Here is a 22,679-nt window from a genome sequence, read left to right as displayed (position 1 = left end):
CAGATGAGTGGGAGGCCCTTATGCACACAACCATCATTTTAACATGTAAATGGGACTCAGCTATGGAGTGCTTTTTTTGATGATTGCCTGAGCAGGTGTACAGAGAGGCTTGAACTGAGCAAGTCACCATGCTGGCATGCTCTCAGCCCTACAGCTGCGTGTGTATCAGCAGTAAAGATCGTGGAACTCTGTTGGAGAGGCCTTGTTGATTTTTGTAGTTGATTCCTACTGAAGATCAATATCATCTCTCTCCTCCAGTCTTCTTACTTTCCAGGGTTAATCAGGAGAAATGAAACACTCTTGGGATTTGAGGAGACTCTGCTTTCTAAATTTTTTATTTCGTTTGAGGGAGTGAGGATTGTTGATATATATTGTTTCAGGCAAGATATGTCTAAATATAAGTTCTAACATTATCATGGCCTGTGGACTTGCCAGCATGGACCCACAGGCACATTTCCCCTGCAGATCAGTATGACAAGATGACATTCCAAGGCTTAACTGATTTTGTTCAAGGCTTAACTGAAATGTTGTGTTACTGTATTTTTCATATCAAGAGAGAAAATAAATACTTAATATGGTGCCTTTGGGGTCTTTCGTCTTTCAAGGTTGTGATGTGAGGAGTCACTTTTTGAATATTCCCACAGCATTTCCATACACTGTTTAATAATTCACTCAAAATTATAAGAAATGTGGCAGTGTTTGTAATATACATAACTATGTCTAATGGTATGCTGAATTTTCTTAAACTGCCCGGGGCCTTTCTTTCGGTATCATAATACTGCATGTGCAGAAGTCACTTAAGACATGCAAATATAGGCTATTACATCATGGATGACTGATGATGCTAGATGTTGACCTTCCTTTAAATTGCATATTTTAATCATTGATTTATTTAAACTTTCAGAATGCCCCAAGAGACTGCACCGAGAACTGAAGTTGCAACTAATAAAGATCAAACGGAGACTTCATCATTTAATTTTAGAACAAGTTATTCTTGGTTCCTTGACCAATGTATGATCTGAGTTAAAATAGGTGGTTATATGAGATGAAATTAAAAGGGAAAAGTTCAAAATGCACAGAAATGAAACGTTTAATGTTATGTTGTCCTTTTATTGCTGCTCTCCGTTTCACTGCAAAAAAGGCTCACATAGTTCTTGAATGGAGTGGCAACCACTGCGAAGCCAATGTCCTAAAGAGGCTGAGGAGAAAACAAACAAAAATGAGGACGCCTGAGGTTTGGGATTAAGCCAGATTTGAAGACACAGTCGGCCATCTCTTTTCCCAACAATCCTGAAAACAATGAATGCATCACAGTGGGCCCACCATCTGTTTGGGAGGAAGAATTGTTTGGCTCTCAGTATGGTTAGTGAGACATAATATGAGCTACTGAAATCGCTGAATGCAAATGCTTTTTGTAAATTCAAATTCATGTTGGCATCATTTAGCAGTTTTCTGTATTTATTATTTATTTAGCAGTCCCCTTTTATGTCGCTTTTCATTCCCTCATTAAACAGTACACTGGCAATTGAGCAAAAAGATCCTCATTGGCAGCAAGTGGATGCCCAGTATTTGTCTTTACTACTTTCTTAAGGCACTGCAGCAATTTTTTCATCATTGGTTTAAATTGAAAATCCAAAATGTTCAATTTATTAATTTTGGAATGATTTACTCAATTAAAAAAGTCAAAATAATAAACCTCTATTGAAGCCAGAAACGCCTTTCAGGAAACAATGTGGCTGAATTTGCTTGGTTTTGCCCACCTATTAAAAAAGCCTGAAAACAAGACATTCAATATTAATAAAAATGGCTGTAAAGACAAAATCTCAAAATCTCAAAGACTGGAGTCCATTCTGTCATCCTGGAAAGTACCACACAATATCAAACATGTACGAAATAAGAACTTTTATTCATAATATATTCATACTTGTACACAAGTAAAATAAAATGCATATCTATGGTTCCATTGCAATCTCCATGAACAAATCGACAGCATTCTTTTTGGTAAATGATACCCATATACCTTCTCTGTCATGAAAATAGAACTAAAATTGGGGGAGGTAAAACACCTGTTTTTATAAACATAAAAAACATAACATTACCCAACAAATGCATCACTTTGAATAAATAATGGGGGGGGGGGGGGGGGGGGGGGGGGAGATCGGACCCAACATTCTTTGTGTGCGCTCTGTCTCTGATTCCTGTTTTTGTTGGTTTGTCTTTGTCTTTTTTTTTTTTATTATTCTTCCAGTCGTCTGTCTTAGCAGTAAAAGCTTTTGAGAGGGAAAAAGGGAGGAGTCTCCGAAGTGTAGCTTAGACATGGTACAGTTAAGTACATAGAGAACAAACAATTTTGGGCACCAATTCATTATATACATGAGATCTGTAGTGTTCTGTAAAGGCATCCATTTTGTTAAATGTACTCTAACGTCTTCGTCATTGCCTGTTCTCGCCCAGGTAGGGTCAACATGACTCCTCGCTTTTCAGTCACTGTCTGTTGTAGATGTCACTGCATCTTTTGTTTCATTGTCATGAGCATCAACAATCTTGAGTTCTGTGTTCAGAGTCAGATCAGGAGTCCTAAGACATGGCTAGAGATATCCAGATCATGGGAATGACAAGAGAGGGCAGTACTTGCAAGGTAGAACCCCGGCCTTTGATGCAGTGTGCATCTGATTTGGGCTTTTTGGAACACTTCTTTTTCTTTTTGTTTGAGGCTGTAGATGATTCCACATTGTCTATAAGATCAGGGTTTAGATTTTCCAATGACTTTTCCAGCGTGTTGGACAAGGTTCCCAGCGGTCCATCGTTCTGCTTGTTTGCGGTCTCATTTTTCGTTCGTTCTGGGTCCTTATATTTAGTCTTGGACATGTTTTCCTTTTCCTTAAGGGGGTTGTTGGTGATTTGGCGGCTCTTGCCAGAGAGTATGGAGGACTTGTCATTCTCTCCAAGGCAACACCTAGGAATAGTGTCCCCAAGTGGATTTTCAGTGGAAGGGAACTTCCCAGACTGTGCCTTGCTGAAGAGATTGGTCTGGATCTGAGGTGTTTCCACACACCCCTCTAAGTCTTCACTCTTAAGTCGTTTCAGGTCCTTTCCAGCCAAGAACTCAGGGACATTGCACTCCAACTCAGAGCTGGAACCCTTGAATCGTTTGAACCAATCCCACAAGGTCCTCGCCCGACAGTCACAGATCCACTGGTTTCCATTTAAACGCAAATACTGCAGAGTCACCAGTGGGTCCATGGTCTCCCCAGTCAACACAGTAAGGTTGTTGAAGAACAAGAACAGGGACTTCAGCTTTCCAAGATCAGTAAAAGCCCTTGGTTGGACAAAAATAACACGGTTTTGGTGTAGAAGCAGACGGTCCAGATTAATTAAGCCTCGAAACATGTTATCGGTTACTATCTTGATCTTGTTATTGTGCAGGTAGAGATAGGTGAGGTTGGCAAGGTCCAGAAAAGTGTCATCATGCAGGGTGAGAATGTTATTATCCTGCAGGTAAAGGTACTGTAGGGAGAACATTCCACGGAAAACTCCAACAGGGAGCTCTGACAGGCCACACCTGTGCAAGTGGAGGGTATGCAGCTTAGTTAGGCCCCTAAAGGCTGTAGGGCTAATGGTACGCAGATTACTGTTGTCTCCAATGTCCAGTTCCTCTAGTTTTTCCAAGCCATAGAAGGCTCCAGCTTCAATGTAGCTGATGTTGTTGGAGTAGAGCCAGAGAACAGTGAGATTGTGGCAAGAGCTGAAGCTGGTGGATCTCACCACCGTTAGTTTGTTGCTCTGCAGGAATATCCTCTGGCTCCGCACGGGGATCTCGGTAGGAACTGAAAACAGTCCTTGTTGTTGACAGGCCACAGTGGGCCTTGGCTCACTGTAGCACACACACTTGGCAGGGCAGCTGTCAGTTTGAGGCACGAGGTTCAGCCACATCACCAGAAACAGGAGTCTCCCTCCTATGGACACACACAAAAAAATAATAATTGTGAATTAGTTAATACATTCTGTAAATATTAAAAGTCACTGTTAGTAGTAATAAAGTAGCCAAAACATGGGGAAATTAGTCCAGGTCAGAATGTAATACGCAAAACATTTGAACGGGCTAAATTTGAGAATTAGTCAGATGTAGAGCATGATGGCAAATCTTACAAATTACAGATCAAATAGATGTCCAGTTATAGGTTATTAATCTGAAAACTAGTGTAGCAGACATGTTTGATTTGGTTAGTTTGAGCCAAAGGCAATGCAGACATCATTGAATGATGTACCCAGAAAATCCCCCAGATGTTCTTGCATGAAGTGTAACATCAATCACAAAACTGAAGAACAGGGAATCCTCTTCATAAGTGACTCAGCATGTTTTTTGTTTTTTTTTAGCAGTGATGTTATTTAGATCTGGGGACACATCCTCTCCCTGCTGTCTCTGCTGACAGGACGCCCTAAACAGCTGTGGAGAGTCCTGGGCAGGCAGCCTCATTTAAAATTGGGTGGGTGGCTTTTATGTGGAATTAGCTTGCCTCTAATAGGGCGGACATAACTAATGGTGTTGTAGCGTTCCTGAGGTTGACATTTAGCCTGACGCTGGGAGATAAGCTTTCATGCCAGGCTGGAAGATTGATGCCTGGAGCCAAGATGGAAAGAGGGCTATAGAGGCCCTGCTAGAGTTTCCACTGCACAGGCTTGACTGAAGCATTTTTCCTGAGTGCAGCATGAAGATGAGATATACAGGAGGTATGGTAGCTCTCAGAGGGAGGTTTGTAAAGAAGCTTGTATGTGTTTGCCCTGAAGGCATCCATGTTTAAAATGAGGCATATTCCGCATTTGCTTTCATTAATTATTTCTGCCTGTCCTCTTCAGTGGTTCAGATCAGATTGCTGCACTTCACCATGGTGAGTGAAATGGGCTGGATAACCACATGTGAATGATCACTTTTGACATGCAGGTACAGCTGAGGTAGAAATTGAGTGCATCTATTGGGTCATTCCTCCATGAAGAATGAATGGTGTCAAAGGATGTCTAGTATCAGAATCCAATAGCAGGTGCTCCCCCAAATCTCTGAATCCGTCTTCTGTCCTCACTGAGGATTTTCAATCTCTGCTTCCATGCACATGTGAAGACTCTGTGGCTTGCAAGCATGACAGGTAGCAAGGCTGTAGAAAAATGCATGAGCCTTACTCAGCCCTCCCTCCATCCCCACTCTCCCTCATCTCATTCCCTTGCAATGTGTTGTGGTGCAGCTCATCTCTGGACCTTGTTAAACGGAGCTCTGGTGTGGCCTGACAGCAGCCCTCTGTTGCACTTTCCTTCCAATCTCCCTGCTCAGCCGTCAGACTGCCACCGGAAAGCTGTCAAGACTTCCCACTCTTTCTGCATCGCAGCACTTTTTCCCCTCAGTAGTGCCTAACAATAGCAATATTTTATCACGCCGCACGCTTCGTGTATCTCTTCCGCCCGTCTTCAATTTTTCCCCCTTCTGCTGTCTATTCATTAAGAGGCTATTTCCACCCACGCGTTGCATGTCAAAGCCTGGTTTCCTGGGCTCCCGGCATAATACGGCTCATCTTTGTTAGCATCTGTTGAATGACACCGAAAGCCCCGCAATGTCATAAACTTCGTCCCAATTATTTTTTGTTCACTCAAAGCATCTTCAAATCTACTCCACACTGATTGCATTACCATATGATGCAAACATAAATCTGGAAGACATGCCTTCTTGACATCTTTGTATTATACACTCTGTCGTTATCGCACTTCTGAATAACCTCTGTGTGACTTCTCAGTTAGACCTCCCTCCTTCCCCTCTAGAGACTTGTGTATCATCTTCACGCTATTGATCGAACAACATAGCATGACTTTCCCCTCCTGTTTTTACACGTCTTTGCTTTAATTCTAAATCGTACCAAAGATTACACATAAAGGTATCAACATGTTGCTCTTAGTTCTCAACACAAACTTCAATATCTCAGAAGATCATGGCTGTGGTTGAGAGAAAAATCCATTCCTTATCGTCCTCTGCCAGCTTTGGTTTCAACACTTAATCTTTTCCATATCTGCTGTGTCAAAACAAGACTCAGGGCACTGCCTTCCTGTTTTAGATCCTGCCAGTGGCCTCTTTTCTAATAGCTATATTATAGTGCAGTAGCTATTATCACTCTGTTTAGGACCAGACAAACCTCTTTGTGTCCACCTGACTGACACTGTAGCCCCTTCAGCTTAAAGTAAAGTACATCCTTTCTTTTTCCATCAAGACAAATACTTCTATTTACAACATGGAGCACGGCAGTGTATGGCAGGTTCAAGAATTTCAGGCGACCACTTTTTCATCTGTGATACAGCTTCTGTGCTCAACCAATTCAATTGTCTGTCAAAACCTATTCTCCAAAATCATCGATGCTGCTGAGGACACCCTGGTAAGGACATTAAATCAGGCTGATATTGGTTTGTACCAAAAATTGGATATTGGCCTGTAAGTGTCCCTTACTTGTATCCTGAGGTGAAGATTGTGATTTTATTACACAAGCTTCAAGCATGACAATAAGACAGTCCTGCAGTGAAACCTGCCCTGTCCTTCCTTAACAACTCAAAAAATTCCATTAGTATGGATTCCAGGAGAGTTTTGTCCTGTGGTCAAAACGAACGATTAAATACTCAGAGGAACAAGCTTTGGCATGAAAGTAGCCAATGATGGAGATGAATGATATCATCACAACAGCAAATTCAGCCAAAAATAGTGCTATCAGATCTCTGGTTGCTGCTAGAGGACACAACATTCAGTAGCAAAACAGAGAGCTGCCCACAGGAGCAGTATGAGTGGGCCCAGACAGCTTTGTTTACTTATTCTATGAGTGCATCACTTAGCCAGACTCCTCGCTCATTTGCATGTGTCCCTGGCATGTTGGGGACTGGAAAAACAAACCTCCCAGCTTTCCTTTTTGTCTTATTGTGCAAATACAACGTGTATTAAAGCCACTCCTTGCACTCAGAAATCACAATGAACACAAAGGGCATGTCAGGCCGGTGCGTTCAAGGGCCCCAGATTCATCACGGTGGCTTTACTTTGAAGGGCCGGGGATTGGGCAAGGCAACTAACATGACAGCGTTATCCCCTCGGCCCGGAGAGGAAGTGATGTCTCTGTCAGAGATGAATCACAGTCGCTCTCCAGAGGGACCTCCTGGCCTCTTTTCTGAAATCATACATTATTGTGATGCTCAGAGGCAGGCCTGCATTTAATATAGTCATGATCCCCCTCTCTAAGGTCATGTATCTTGTGTGAATCCAACCATGCATACGTAAATTGTTTTTATAGCCCTTTGAAAGGAATAACTTAGGGAAAGTGTATTGGATATGACAGTTGTATGTGCCCAATTTTAGCACAGCCAAGGCGGCTATAAATGACTTTATGAGCTGAGGGTACTAAAGGGCAATCACTCGGTGCAGCAATGACTTAACAAAATCATAGTTCCCCCATAGTTCGTCTGAGGAGTTCATCTGAACACAAAAACAAAGATTACAATCTTTGCTCCTTGTTGGAGTTCTGACCCCTGAAAATATTAGTTTGAACTTTAAAAAGTTTACATGGACAGATGAAATTCACTGGGTAGTCTTGGTAAAGTTTTAAAATGGAATTGCCCTCTGGAATAAATAAAGTTGCCTTAATCTGGATTGTAATATTTTCAAGTACTTTTCAAGTAATTGAAAGGTTCTTCAAGCCTGTTTTTGTGTGTCCACAGGTCTTTAGAATTTCCACAAGTCTAAGGACCTACCTGTGAAATTCAAGAAACATGGTCCACTGACATGTTAAAGAGTCTTCTGAACAGTGGGAGACTTGACAAATCACAAATGTTGAGCATTACAATTCCCATCCCCAAAATCAAAGAGAACAAGCCCCTATCTTGGACTGGATTTGGGGGGTATGATGAAGTCCCTAGAACCATGACCCTTATATTGGAAATACTCTTGAGTTTCTCATTTAGTCCCAAGTTCCTGCTGCAGAATGGCTTTTCATAACTCTGTTTTACTCTTTGGTGTATTTATTTTCCAGGTTTAGACGGACAGGTTACTGGGACTCAGACGCTGTCTCTGTTCTGTGAATAATTTTAACAATGTTTTGGTTGAGTTTATTTCTGTTTTCTCTCTCATCAATGGCTGACGGTTCTGCATCCTTCTGCTCTCCCTTCTGCTGCTTGTTCTTATCTTTCAAGCAAAACCAAATATGACGTGTTCATACTGGCCGTGTAGCACTGCATAATCATCTTTATATCATCAATATGCATCACTGCAAATGTTTACTTTTTTATTGCATCTACCTTTAATTCTGTTTTTTTAATTAATTTTTTATTTTTTTAATTATAAGTCTATGTAATTTTTTACATTACTTTGACTCGCTTTTACCTTTTTATTGAGGCTTGCTAGTTTATCTGTCCATATGTATTTCAGTCTGTCATACTTCTTGTCATGTAAGCGTGGAACTTTTGGCCCACAATCAACGTTTCTGTTTGAACTTCAGTCGAGTTTGTGATAAAGTGCTACTTTCAGAGAGGCCAGAATTACAGAGTAGCCTACAGTAACACTGTCATGGCAGACCAGGAGAATATTCCATTTAAATTTGCTTTGAACCTCTTTCCCGTCATAAGCCTATGAAAAGGTCTTATTATAGAGAAGAAATGCTCTTCACTTTCAAGAGCGTCTCTGAATTGCAGAGGGATTGGCTGGTTTATGGCACATTCATATGGAACGGGTTTGTGATCAGAAGGCCACATTGGCCCTTTTATGGACACCATATTTACCCTGTCACTGAAAGAAAAGTGTTCAAAAGAGCTGTTTTTCTTCTTTTACTCAGTTTTCAACACAGTTATTCCAACTTCTAGGTCAGGTTATATTTCATTTCTTGTAGATCCCAGAACTGCTCCAACCTTGATGCAGTCTAATTTTGATTCTCATTGGTGTCTAGCTTTGATGTTATTTTGGTTGCAGGAAGAGTGAAGAACTATATATTATTGTATTTTTGGAAAAAATCCTCCAGATTTCTGTGTCTCAAGTCGACATTATACACCGAACACAAACCACCACACGAGTACACAAAACCTGATCTATGCTTGCCCTTACAACATTGATGAACCAGATGCTCTGTTCTCAAATAAAGATGCACACATCATATTAAACAGGTTATTTGGGACATGATGGACCAGAGAGCCGAGATGGAGTCCCTTGGCTTACAGTGGAGTGTTGTTGGGGCGTCAGTGGCGGGGACTGCCGCATACACACGAGGACACAATTAGAAGATGAACCGGGGGACAGATGAGGTCCTGTTTGACACACATCTGACACAGCACTCGCCCAAGCAGATGGCTCATGAATAACTGAGGGAAGCAGAGGAAGGAAGAAAAGCCAGACAACAGTGTGTGTGGGGGACAGAGGGTCTGTACGGATCTTTATGCATGCATGTGAACATATGTGGCGTACATGAGAGTGAGAAAAATAGAATCAGTAGCACTGCACATAAAATAAATGCTTCTTGTTTGACATTACAGCTGTAGGATAGGTTGTCACATCAAACTAGGGGGGAAGTGACAGCATGTAACAATAGGCAGAGGGCTGATGGTGAGAGAATGAGCTCGCAATCAGAGGGCTGTCGGATCGAATCCCTGCTCGTCCGGTGAGCAATTGGAAGATAAAGTGGAAGTGAAGAGTTCTCCCTTTCAACAACTGCCATCAAATTACCATCGACCCCTGAGTGATGCGCTGACCTCCCAGCAGCTCAGATCCTCACTCAGCAGGAGATCACTCAGGACTGTGATATGCTCAACATTTACAAACTGCAGCAGCTGTATATAGTGGTTAGACGAAACCTGAGAGAGTAAATTTACCAAAGTGATAAACCTTTTTTAACTGTGATATAGACATCTAGGATTCGCAGAGGTCTTCACATCATATCGTAGCCAGATTGGTAATTTTTGACTCCTCGTTATCAGTTAAATTGGTGCCACCTTGAAATGATTCAGCAATAAAATGCTGCTTGCACATTGCAAATACACTATATACTTCTGAACAATTGATACTTTTAATTTTGATACTGTAAGTGCTGTTAATACTTTTGGAGTAAGATTCTAGTGGCTAAATTCTAATTCATGTTTGCTAAATGTACCTAGAATAGAATAGAATAGAATTCTAGAAATAGAATAAGACCGTTGCTCTGATGAGAAACCTGATGCACAAATTCATCTTCCAATTGAAGGATTCTCAGAACTCCATTATTAAGCTGTTGACAAATCCAAATCACAGTTCTGTGAGACAACAGTCCTCCCTCCCTTTTATAATACTGGTGTTTTGTCTGTTTGTTTGTCTTTGTATCTTGTTTGTCTTTATCTGTTTTCTAATGGACTCCTGAGTCCGTCAATAATGATGATGATGATATTGCATTGCTATTGAATATGCCGAGGGGAAGAGAAAGACATTTAAAAAGAACTCTTACAATCAATGCTGGAAAATCAAAGGATGGAATATTCTGACTTTTAGTCCCTAGGTCAAGCTTCAGAAGTGATTGATCCCACATCAACAACTGCAGATCAATAACCATCCTTTATTTGCCCTTTCTGCCTGGAAAATGCCTAATTCTTTCAAAACACACCGTTTGTATTCAAAGCTACTTCCATGACAAATTTGAGTCTTCAAGCCAAGGTTTAAAACCTCTGGCATTGTTACTAGTCTTTTATGTCAGACTTTACAAATCTCCTCCAGAGCCAGAATAACAGCCAAAAAGCTTTTTTTCCCTCAAGCTATTCAGCAGTCATTGTGACTGTTAAATCCTGTCATTTACAATTGGTAAAGTGTCCCTTAAAGCAAAACATTGACACAATTTACACCTCTTGCTGTATACATGGGCTGCACTCCTGTAACTATCAATCAGCCTGGTTGCTAAAATGGCTGTGCTTTTTCCTCTAAGTTGCATTTAAAGACAGCTGGAATGGAGTTAGATATGCTTAAATGCCACTACAGTGGATTAATTGTAGTGTGGTGGCATAGTGCTGCCGTATAAAGGGGCAGAAATGACACATTCCTCACAACTCTATTGTATAGTTGGCAGCAAACCAAAAGGCCCTCAGTGCTGTTGCATTTCACTGTGAAATGTTCTACAGAAGGTGTTCGGATTCAAGTCCACCCATGAGGTTTTGCAGAATGGCTGAAATCCAGCTTTGTGCCCTCCTCCACATGTCACAGACATGGGCAATTTCCACACGTGGAACCATGTAAAATGCATAATTCAAGTGGTGTAAGCTGAAAATAATGCAGGCGTCCACAGAGCGTGAGTATGCGGGGTGTCCAGATGCACTCTTCAAGCCACAGAGGAATAAAAAAAAAAAAATTCAGAATGCCCTACTTTGGGTATTTTTTGTGTGCTGTGCAGGCTGCCAGCAGTGCAGCCAAGCATTTTTGCTTAACGGAGTGTGTAAGGCTTTATCTTATCTCCACATGGCTGGAGAGAAAATAAATGAGGGGAGCTCAGAACATGCCCCATGTGTCTCGGTGTTGCTTAGCTCTTAGGCAGACTTTAGCACAGGTGTTAAGAACATTTAAGAAAGCATACTCTTTTTTGTTTAAAGTTGTAGTTGTGTGTCAGCAGCCTCTAGTACAACGAGGATATGTTTCACATTCTAACCTGAATAAATATTAAGATACAGCATGATACCAGTCGAGACCTATATATCTTAAAGGATGCTAACCATCCAAGCTAGACTCTCTAAACAGTGAACTTTCTTTACCAATTTACCTCATTATCTACCTTAACTGCCTTCTGCTTAATACTTGTTCTTCATGCACTATCACTTCATTCTTTTGATATCTGTTTTTCATACAGCTCTGGTTACATTTATGTCCCATTGTACCTTTGTTCTTCGTTGCGCTATTATCACTTTACTCACTCGTTGTTTGTCTACTTGCATACAGCTCTGTTCATTTGTTTCCCATTGTTAGTCTGATCAGTGTCCACTTACATATTTAGTCTACTTTATCTATTTTAAGTTTGAATTTTAATCCATTTGAATAGTCTTTTTACATTGTCAGTCAAGAAAATTATAGTTTTGAGGATAAGCCAAATCTTGGTAATCTCTTCAAAAGATGAATACAAAAGATATCAGGAAATCAAAACAAGCTGAGCACTAAGGAATAGAGGAGAAAAAAGACAGATGAAAAAAATAAAACGTTCTGATTTCCTGCTGACAAAATGTAAATTAAGGGGGCAGATATATGCTGTCTTGGAGTTAGAGCTGTGTAAGCTGCACATAAGGCCCCTTTACTCCGTCAATATTGAGATTTCTGCAATCGTGCCTTATTTTTTTTTGGCTCCTATTTTGAGCTATAATTACTGTGATAAATGTATTCATAAATTTCAGAAGCAGGCTTGCGTTCCCATCTGACTAAGTTATGACTCTGAGAAGAAGGGGTGTATCACATTTTAAAAGGGGTCCTCACATTTGAAGTGTTATTCATAGACATGATTCACCGCTCCACAAACTGGTGCCTCATGCAGTTTGGGGGCTATCGTGTCAACAATTTGAAATCATTGAGGATCACGAGCCCTCACAGTTAATGCGCTGCACTTTGCATGGAAGCAAACGGAGGCTAATGAATCACTGCTGTTTTAATCTAAAAAGGATAACAACCCCAGTAAATATTGGATGAAAATATGTGTGGAGTGTCAACTGCAGAAAAAAAAAAGAGCACCCACAGGCACCCGTGTCTATCTAGGCATCTAGACAAGAGAAGATGAGAAAGCACATTGAGGTGGTCCGAGCAGAAAACACGTTTGTAATGAGTGGTGGTATAGTTTGATGTCATTGTAGCATGCCTTTGCTGGAGGCACATTTAGAGCTCTTAAAGAATGCTCGACTCTGTTTACAAGGCCTGGAAATTGAGCGGGTGCAAACATTACACTCAACTTGGCTCTGACAGCTTCATGACAACCAAATTCCTGTTGTTTGGCAGCGGCCCTCTTAGACTGGCACTTGTTGTGCTTGTCGAAAGAGAAACTTACTCTGGATGAAGTGTTGTGTTTGTGTGAGTTACAATCGAGAGGAAAAATACATCAACCAAGCACTTAATCTTTGACCGGTCTAGACTAAGCCAAAGTCATCCTGGGAGTAATCTATTAAGATGGTTTGGAGGATTGCTGTGTCGGAAAGTGTAGCTGCAGGGGAAACTAGGAAGGTATTCTAAATTGCTAGAACCTTTTTTTGCAGATTTGTTCTTGACATGGACTATCTACTTAACCTTGCAAAGCCCTTGTGCCCAGGACTGAAACAATTGCAAGCATACATATTAGACATTTGAAGGTGAATGTACTGTCGAGCACAGAGTTCTCTGAGTAGGCAGATTTGTCATTCATGTGAAAAAGCACTGATTGAAACAGGTAGATCGACTGCCTGAGGCGAGAAGTGTTGAAAATGAGACCTAGATTGCTTCACAAGACAAACCATTATTGACACCCTTTTTACTGCCATAATGTGTCATCTAACCTTCCCCAGCTCTTCTCCAGTTTCGCTATATTGCACTCTGCTGAATTGGCCAGCTGACTATGCAGACTCAGTGCAAATGTGTCATCTGCAATCACCTCAGACTGACTGAGGCTTGGCAACCCCAGAAAGACGTGCTTTACCAGCAAGTGAGGCTTCAAAAAGCTGCAAACATCACTGAACTCGTCCTCACTGAAGTGGTTAGGATGCTCAGTATATCTAGATGTAACTTCCATCAAACCCACACACTTCACATACGGATACAGACAGATGGTTCAAAGGGTGAGCTGGTGCTTTAGGGCAACATAGGTTGGACTCAGTCGAAATGTCCTTTGCAACTTATTAGATTACCTTAAGTAATATGTGTGCTCCAGCATTTTCTTTGGATTTTCCCTTTGTGAAGGAGTCCATCGATTTTTATTTTTAGAGCAGCATATTTTATTTTATTTTCATATTTACCATGAATGAAATGTAACCAGTAAGAGCATTCAATCCAGCAATTAATCTGAGTATTCAAGCAACTTCTACAGCTCCCAAACAAAATGGTTTAAGTCAATATAAACAATATGTTTGATTAATTACTGCACATTTTTTTAAGGTTGATAGCTAAAAAAACTGAACATTTGGCTGGCAAAGAGAAAGAAGAGCAAAGAAATTCACTCAGCAGCTAATGAAAAGGCAGAAAATAAATCATTTTGGACATTAACCAGACAGCAGGAGACGTGAATCAATAAGAACATTGAATCAAAATAATGTTGTTATCTGAAGTTATTAATAAGTAAGTCTTTATATTTCTAATATTAGTTTTAGTTAGGCTACTAATTGTTTAATTTATTAATAGTAGTGGTTTTTCTTTCAATATGTGTATACAGCTTGTTTCTGCTGCCCTACAGGGATATACTGTATATGTATATATCTATATATATATATATATATATATATAAAACAACATTTTTTCAATTCCTGGTCTTCATTTTGGTAGGATCATGTCATCGCCATCACTATTGGCGAGACTATTCCGTGATTGTTTTTTTTCCTTCAAAATTATATAACTTCTTTTCTTTATTTATTTTTTTATTTTTTTGCTTTGAACTTCAAATTCTGAAAATGTAATATTGAAGCTGGCCATCTGTGCTCACAGTCCTGAGAGGAAAGCTGATAAACAGACAACAAATTAAGTGTTCTTTAAAACACCCCGTGCACAAACAAGCTGGTTGAAGTGCACTCCCTGCTGCCACAAAAATGTAGACAGATAAAATGATAGATCGCCATGCGATGTCAGGTCATACAGCACAGTGTTCATCAGGCTGTTATTAGTGATTGTAGCCGCAAAGCAGCTCAGGTCCACAACCTGACTTATGTGGGAGAGTGTTCATTTGAAAGACATGCCTGAGGGGAATCATGTGGGATATATGGCCTGCTCTAGCGAGAAGAACAGGGCACTTTTAATGACATGTGATTGACAGAGAGCGCCTGGACTGTCGTCGCTGAGAAAGGCAGGTCGATGAGATCTCGAGAGAACGAAGATGAATGAGGCAGCTTACTGGAATAAGGGTGGGCAGGTGGAGCCAGGTTTGTAGTTTTATGGTTGCTGACCGGTTTGTTGATGTGGGCTTAGTGTTTGCATGGTCTATTTCACCATGCCAGAATGTCTACATGTTTAATCTCACAAGACACATGCTGTCAAACACGGACTCATTAGGTATAGCCATAAGATATCCATTACCTCGAACAATGAGCCTAATTTATTTTTCTCAGCCTGTGAATGACTCATCACAAACGCAGTGGGCTGAACACAGAGACACAATGTGCCCACAAGTATCTGTAAGAAAGCACCTGAGGACGAGAGATGTCCTGAGAAAAGCAGAACATAAAAAAAAAGACTAAAATAAATTTAAGAATATTTGGTAGATCATCGTGCAAGCGCTAACTAATTCTGGCTAACTTTCTTTTGGATCCATCTATTTTGGATGTGTAGGCAGCCCTGGAGGCATGTTGACCTGGAAAAGACAAACCTCTCCCTTCCTTTCATCTTCGGAGTCAGTTCCTGCAAGCAAATGTATTAGAGGCAATAAAAAGAGGCCTACTTCTGCTGCTCTGCCCTGTAACAACAGCACTGTTCTCAGCAGTGTTTTCTTCCCATCACACTGGGCTTTTTCTGCAGGCCATTCTTTCCTAAATAGTGCTGTCAAAGCAATATGATGGGGTTTGTTGCGCAACAAAACTATAGTGAGAATCCGGTAAATATTTGTGGAGGCTGCAATACTGTGTGTAAGCCTATGTAGGTGGATTTTTGACATGAGTGAGCTATAGGATCTCATATCTACTCCTGCCTCCGCATATATCTGATTCATTCTCTAACCTAGACTTTCCACTTAAACCCAAAGCATGTGAAAACTGCAGCTCTGAAAGTGAATTCGGCCCCCTCTGTTGACTCAAACACTGTTTACTGTATATATTGGAGCAGTGTGGAGAATAAAGACCTTCAAGCACACTGTAAGGGCTCTATTTTCTGTTGTGCTTTAAAGAGAAATGACAACTATTGCAGCATTTGGGCTGAAAATGAAACGCCACGGGAGTTACAGAGAACAGGGTGAAAAACAAAAAACAGTTTATTTGTAGAAGTAAAAAAACTAGACTGGATCGAAGTTAAAACAAGGTAAAAAAGTAGATCTTAAGTTGATGCTCTGATATATCCCTTTAAGTTTCACAACTGAAGTTTAAGCACTTTAATGAAGGTGAAATATGCCTCAAACTGTAGCCTAAAATCCTCTGCCACAGTATGAGATGATAAAAACTAAAATGTAGTAGAAATTCCAGTAAGGAAGAAGGTTGTAGAGGAAGTCCTCAGAGGACATACATTTTATTTCACTCAGTTTCCCTGTGATAATAAATAATTTAGGGTTGTTTTCTTGAGACTGACTTTTTCATGTCCCTATCTTGAAATAACCACGCTCATGTTCCCGTGATAACAACTTAATTCTGGTTGTTCTCACAGAAACACCAGCATTGTTATCTCGAGTGAGCGACATGAATTAATTTTTCAGACCGATATTGTCATAAAAATAAAACACCAGACTTTTAAAAGTGGAAATCACTAGAATACTAAACCACCGTGAAGTTTAGCACTGCCAGCTCCACTGACTAAGGTCAACAACGATGTAATTCTACCGCCATGAACGTCAGAAAAATATTCCTCTCCAGTGTGATACACATCCCCTTCTCTCTGTCTGAGGTTTCACTCTTGACTAAACAGCTCATTTGGCTATGTGTGCATTTCTTGATGTGGTTATATCACTTAATATGTGTTACTTGTCTGGATTGACCTGGGTGTGAAAATCAGTTCACTGAAATAATGATTCTATTGCGGAGGTCTGTGTGCTAAAATGAACAACCATGGACAGCAGAATGATGATGATAGTTTATAGCCTCTCCAGTTGTGGTAGGTAAGTGGGTTGTCAGTTTTAAAATGGATATTCTGCCAGGTGATCCCGTAACCTGCTGAGATAGAGAGAGAGTGTGTGTTGGTGTCAAAGGTGTTATTACGTTACTCTCTCCATGCCACACCATGCCAGTCCACCGGCAGATCAGCAATCTTGTCTTTCGGCGAGGAATCTAGCACAGCCCGGCTGCAGGAGCTCTGCAGTGCACCACAGCAAAGGCACACTAAGTGACTTTGGGAGCTCTCTGCGTCTCCCATTAGGGTTTCCTCTTTTAGCTTCAGTGGGTAAAGGAGTGGCAAAATGGGACTTTACAGCTGATATTTTCTTTTGGGACACTCTCACTTTTACCTCACCTTGCCCCCTAAAAGAAGCGTTCAAAACCGTAGCAGCCTGGTTTCTTTAATAAGCCCACTTCAGAGAGGGTCTTATAGTGTGCGCTCCCCTCCTTCGGAAGAATTGTGAAAGACTTGTGCATTATTTACCAGCCGCCTCAGTACCGCCGCACCCTGAGCAGACAAAGCGGCCTGCTGCAGGAAAATGGATTTCTCTGCAGAGGAGCCCAGATAAGGGGGATGGAGGGAGGAAAGGACAGAGAGCGGAAAATGTGGGGATGAAGACGAAAGTGAGGGAACCTCCCCACCCAGCCAAGCCCTGAATCAGTTAAATTTCATCACATGTCTGCCTGCTATCTCCTCCTCTTCCTCCCTGTTGGCCTGATAAGGGCACTTCTTTACATCAGAGTCCTCCACGGATCAGTCACCTTTCTTACTGGAAAGGTCGAGCGCTGGCCCAAAGCTCAGCTCAAGCTGGGAAGTCATCACTCCTGCTCTTTATCTCCCAGGTGAGGGATGATCCGAGGCTGAGTGCCATGGCCATGTGCCCTCAATATGCCCTCTAACCCCTTCAACATCTCCCTCACACTGCCTTGGGCTGCTTCCAGAGAGATGGAAGCAGAGCCGGTGACGTGTGAGCATCCGTTTCACAACACCTCACGGCAGCGCAGCCATCAGATAAGACCCCAGGAAAGATCCAATAGTCGCAAGTCGTCACGGTGTGGTGCAGCAGGATTTGAGCGATGGGTTGGTCAGGCTATCTCCAAACACCCCTCACTTCTGAACAAGCGAGTCACGAGATGAGAAGAAGGGATAAACACATCAGCATATGGCAGCCACCTGAGACTTTAACGTACCTCTGAGGAAACAAAAGTCTTCCGCAATCTGCAAACATCACTCCCCTGGATTCTATCTCAGGTGTGTCATCATGGGAAGTTTTGCACAAGTGTATGTGTACGGCTGTTGTTCTCACAGTCCCCTTAACAACTATAGCACTGTAAGTGATGTGCTGGCGCAATTTGCGTGTGTCTCTGTACTGTAGGACGACTCAACTGACAAGACTTCCTGCCTTGCTGCCTGGGTAATGAGTCATTCCAGCCCTGGAGAAAAACAATCTGGTATTTTTAAACTGCATCCTTCAGCTGTTCCTTTCTCCCTGGAGCTCCAGTTTGTAAGCTCCTGGTGGCTTGTAATATGAATGCCATTCCTAGTGCCTGTGCTAATGGGCCTGATACGTCTGAATAATACAAACACATTATGGTGCTTTTAATGGCACTTTTGGTCCTCCATGTGCTGCCAATTACGACTTAATGCTCCACAAAATGCAAGATAACTCCATGTATTTTATGTGTATGCTCAAAAACTTAACCATTAAACTGGTGGTAATAGTATTTTCCAGGTTATAACACTTTAGAGTTTTGCATGCTGAAAAGGATGGGAGCAGTGTTAATACTACTAAAAAGTAAAACATGTTTTTTACCTTAACTACTATTTTTAATTCAATTTCAGATGTCAGTCTGTACAGGACAAGCATATGAGTGAAGATTGGGATTTAGATATGGGCACACATGGTGGACATAAAGCTGAGGAGATTCTGGCCCCAGATGATTAAACACAATGAACCCCACTATTCGGTACATGTTTCTAAATGTCAATCTATCCTGGTCAATGCCAAAACTGCTAATATGCTATTGCTCACTCAGCAATGAACTTTTTAGTACAAACTAATCATGTCTAAGGCGTATGTCCACTTTTTTTTTCACTCCAGTCCTTTGATTCATTGCTTTTGTTACCGTGTATGGCATATCGTTTACTCTTCTGTCAGTGAGATGCCATTGAATTAGCTAGTTGATTTGCACATGTGCCTCCTCACGTTATGCATATTTGTTTCGCAGGCTGCGTGTGACATACAGCCCCTGACAGGAAACAAGAAAGAAACAGACAGCACAGGAAAAACTCTCTATACTATAGTCTTTTCTCCGCCTATGCATTCTGCTTAAAGGCTCACTATAGTTTTGTGCTGTACCACCTGAGCAGAGATCATCCGACAGCCAGGGTTTCAATCATTCTGCTGAGCTCGTAACCTTGTCTCCACCACTGCTTCCCTCTTACTCCCATCGCAGTCACCCGCCGCCACTGTCATGCTAATTTACTAGCACACACTGATGTGAGAGCTCACGTTTTTAGAGCGTTCTCATAGACCCTATCATGAGCCGGCAATTAAAGTGATGCGTGATTTGGAGCAGGAGCACAAAAGGCGATCATTTTGGTCTCTCCTGGGGAAAATCTGCTCAATCAAAGGTCAGAAGACAGCAGTGTGTGCTTGTACACTGCACACACATTTTCTGGAGAGGAAAATAGCTCTGGGAAAGATACTACAGAAAATAGGGGGTGGAAGTTCAAGTACATGTAGTTTTGCAGGTATTCCAGTGGATTTCTACAGGGCATCCAGGAATAGCTAAGCAGCCACCGAAGTAGTTAACTATAGATAATGTTTGCTCTTCCACTTTTGTTGGCTATATCAATGGTAAACCGCCTCAGGAATAGAAGAGTAAACAAGAAAAAAGAGGCTCTGTGCCTGCTCCCAGCAACAAATCATGCTCCCGCAGATTATCATTAGTCTCACCAGCCAGTGAAGAGCACGACAAGAGGCTTGTGCTGCAATGAAGCCCAACACAAATACTGTATGATCATAAAGAAAAGCAGCAAATCACAGGGCCTTTATATTACCTTTTTGTGGAGTCCAAGCTAACTAACAGAACACCATGATGGACTAATCTTCCTATGACACCCACAAGGCTCTGTATGGGCCTTGAAAACAAAGCTATGTGCACTTTCAGAGCTCATTGGGAGCTTATAGAGCTTCCACACTTTCTCCTGAACATGACATGCCATTTATGATTAATGGCATTACCGGCAGGGCCAAGATAAGAGCTCAATTAGCTGTGTGGGCAAGGACCTTGACTCGATCTCCAATGACTAATCCCATGGCTTTTGTTATGATTAGCAAGAGCAGAGTTTTAATCTTAGCTTCTGAGTGCCTGGCTTTGGTCCAAACACAACTAATTCATTAGCAGTTAAACATGCACTTCTTATATGAGTGGCACAATTGGGCACAGCATCATGGTGGCCGCATGGCTGTTTATTTCCCCAAATCTACCAATCTCTAACAAAGATGTGCTTTGGAAATATCAACTGCAAAGAAATCCAATTCATTCTTTAATGTGAAATGAATTCATCCACCTTGTTAATATTTTAGCAAGCAGTCTCCATCCGTTCTTACCCACTCACCCTCCTGGGGTGGGGGGAAGTCCTGCCTACATGTACCAACTGATGCTAGTTTTCCTGCAAATATATTTCTATAACTACAGCATCATTGCCTACAGGGAGTTTTGCTGAAACCAATATTCTCTGCGGAACTCAGGAACTGTCAAACGACTGCAGATCTCAGAGAACTATAGCACAAGAGTTCCCCTAACCAAGGGCTTAATAATTCACTAGATGTGCACTGAAAACAGTCAAGGACAATCCTTTGAATGCTGAAGCTTTAATTTGGTATGAAAACTTTTAGCGGAGCATTATGAGGATCCTTGATTAAATATTTAGCACACAAAAAAGTAATATGAGGATAAACATTTCCAAGAACACTGGGGAAGGCTACATTATGCCATGTCACAACAAAATGCATTGGGAACGGTGTGCATTAAAAATACTAGTAGTATTTATCACTGATAGAATACTCGGAGTGTAAAAGATCGACTGTGGAAGCCGTTTCTGCAGTGGAACCCATCTTGCATGATACTGCACTTTGTAGCACTCACTCTCTGCAGGGGAAAAACGTAGCGCACCATCTGTTCACTGATCCCCAGCAACAAACAACAGACAGACCAACGCAGCAGACAGACCAGCAGACACAGGCGGGCACCACTCCTTGCACCAGCAATGAATTGTGGGAAACAGGGGAGGCAGCTACACAGACACAAGGCAGCTAAATGTGGGATGAAAGCTGCTAGGATTTGATCGTAAGGCCCGGGCTGACACCGCACAGCGACGAATGATGCAAATTGAGGTCGACACTGGAAAGGAGCTGCGGTGCAATGAGAGAGACTCCCGGTAGCGGAGGAGCGAAGGAGAAAGGGACACAATGTGTTTTGGGCAAGTGCAAGGAGAAAGAGATTTTAGCCCTACTATCCTGTTACAAGAATATGTTTTTATACTAGGAGTATAGTATAAAAACGGTAGAGATTAGAGATAGAAAGAAAGAAATAAAGGCATACCGTGAGAGGCAACCTGACACAACAGAGAGTTGAGAGTGTATGTAAGGTTTGCAGAAAGAGAGAGAGAGAGAAAGAAAGAGGGATCGAAAGAAAGAGAGGGGACGATTCAGGGCGTGCAATCCATTTTTAATCTGAGATGTCAGAAATCCAAACAACCTCCCTCAATCAGAATGGTAAATAGTCCAATGAGTGTTATATTTGGATTAAGATTGATGTGGGCGGCTCACTAAATGCAAGCCCACACCCAAACAAACGTGAACAAAATGTGTGAGTTTATTCTGTCACACTCCACTGTGATGCAAACACACATTCAATCTAAAGTGTTAAAGAATGGAAGAGGAGGGAGCAGATCTAATTGCCTAAAAAATGCTATGGATAGGGGGAGAAAGGTTTAAGCTTGCCCCCTAGTGTTCATCCCTGTCCCTGTTGGCAGGAGAGAAACACAGTGCACATAAATCTCCCTGATAACTCTACTACTGTATGTCCATAAGCATCAGAAAGTCACAAGGGTGGTATAAGCTTTTTTGCTGCTTTCACAGATATTACTGAAGACCTTTCTTGAACTACGAGTCATTTTCATGTTTCTAGTGAAGTTTTCTGCCTTCAGTCTCCTTTGAAGACAGTAGTAAAATATTTTCTTAACCAAGGAAAGCTGTAGTGGGAAAAAAAGAGGTGGAATTATCTGTCCATTCATCATAGATCTTTTTTTTTGTTTTCATTGGGGGTAAGATTACATTTGGCTTTCTGTTCATGGTTAAATATCCTTTTTTCATCCTATCAATAATAACCATAATTGTCAGGGGGGAAAAAAACATCAAACTCTTAGGAAAGACTGTTAGACAGTAAGAGATGTGAAATGAGAATAAAGCACATAAATATTTCCTTAAACCGGATGTACAAGTATGTTGATGAATAATGAAGTGGTTGTGCATCAAAGGCCATAAAAAAGGCATGCCCTGCAGTGGAAAAAAACTATAATATACAATGAGAAGAAGACAGCGTCATGCTGTAACTAATGGTGTATAAGCCTGTGGATCAACATCAAATGATGTGAACTATTCACTAGACCTTCTTCTGCTCGGCTCTGAAGATTTTCTAGTTTGTATTGCCAGCAGCTG

The 22,679-nt window shown here is 41.4% G+C and overlaps 1 protein-coding gene across 1 annotated transcript in view; it reads right to left on the bottom strand.

Annotated features, from left to right (window-relative positions):
* Positions 1 to 1,887: 1,887 nt before the first annotated feature.
* Positions 1,888 to 22,679, bottom strand: part of rtn4r (reticulon 4 receptor) — a 46,681-nt gene continuing 25,889 nt past the window's right edge. The window contains exon 2 of the mRNA XM_061038410.1: positions 1,888 to 3,956. Within this exon, the coding sequence (XP_060894393.1) occupies positions 2,578 to 3,956 (1,379 nt within the window). The 3' untranslated portion in view covers positions 1,888 to 2,577. The remainder of the gene's footprint in view (positions 3,957 to 22,679) is intronic.

The sequence above is a fragment of the Labrus mixtus genome, chromosome 5 (genome assembly GCF_963584025.1).
Source record: "Labrus mixtus chromosome 5, fLabMix1.1, whole genome shotgun sequence".
Taxonomy (NCBI): Eukaryota; Metazoa; Chordata; class Actinopteri; order Labriformes; family Labridae; genus Labrus; species Labrus mixtus.
The sequence above is the reverse complement of the archived record's forward strand: the minus strand, read 5'-3'. Positions and strand labels throughout refer to the sequence as shown.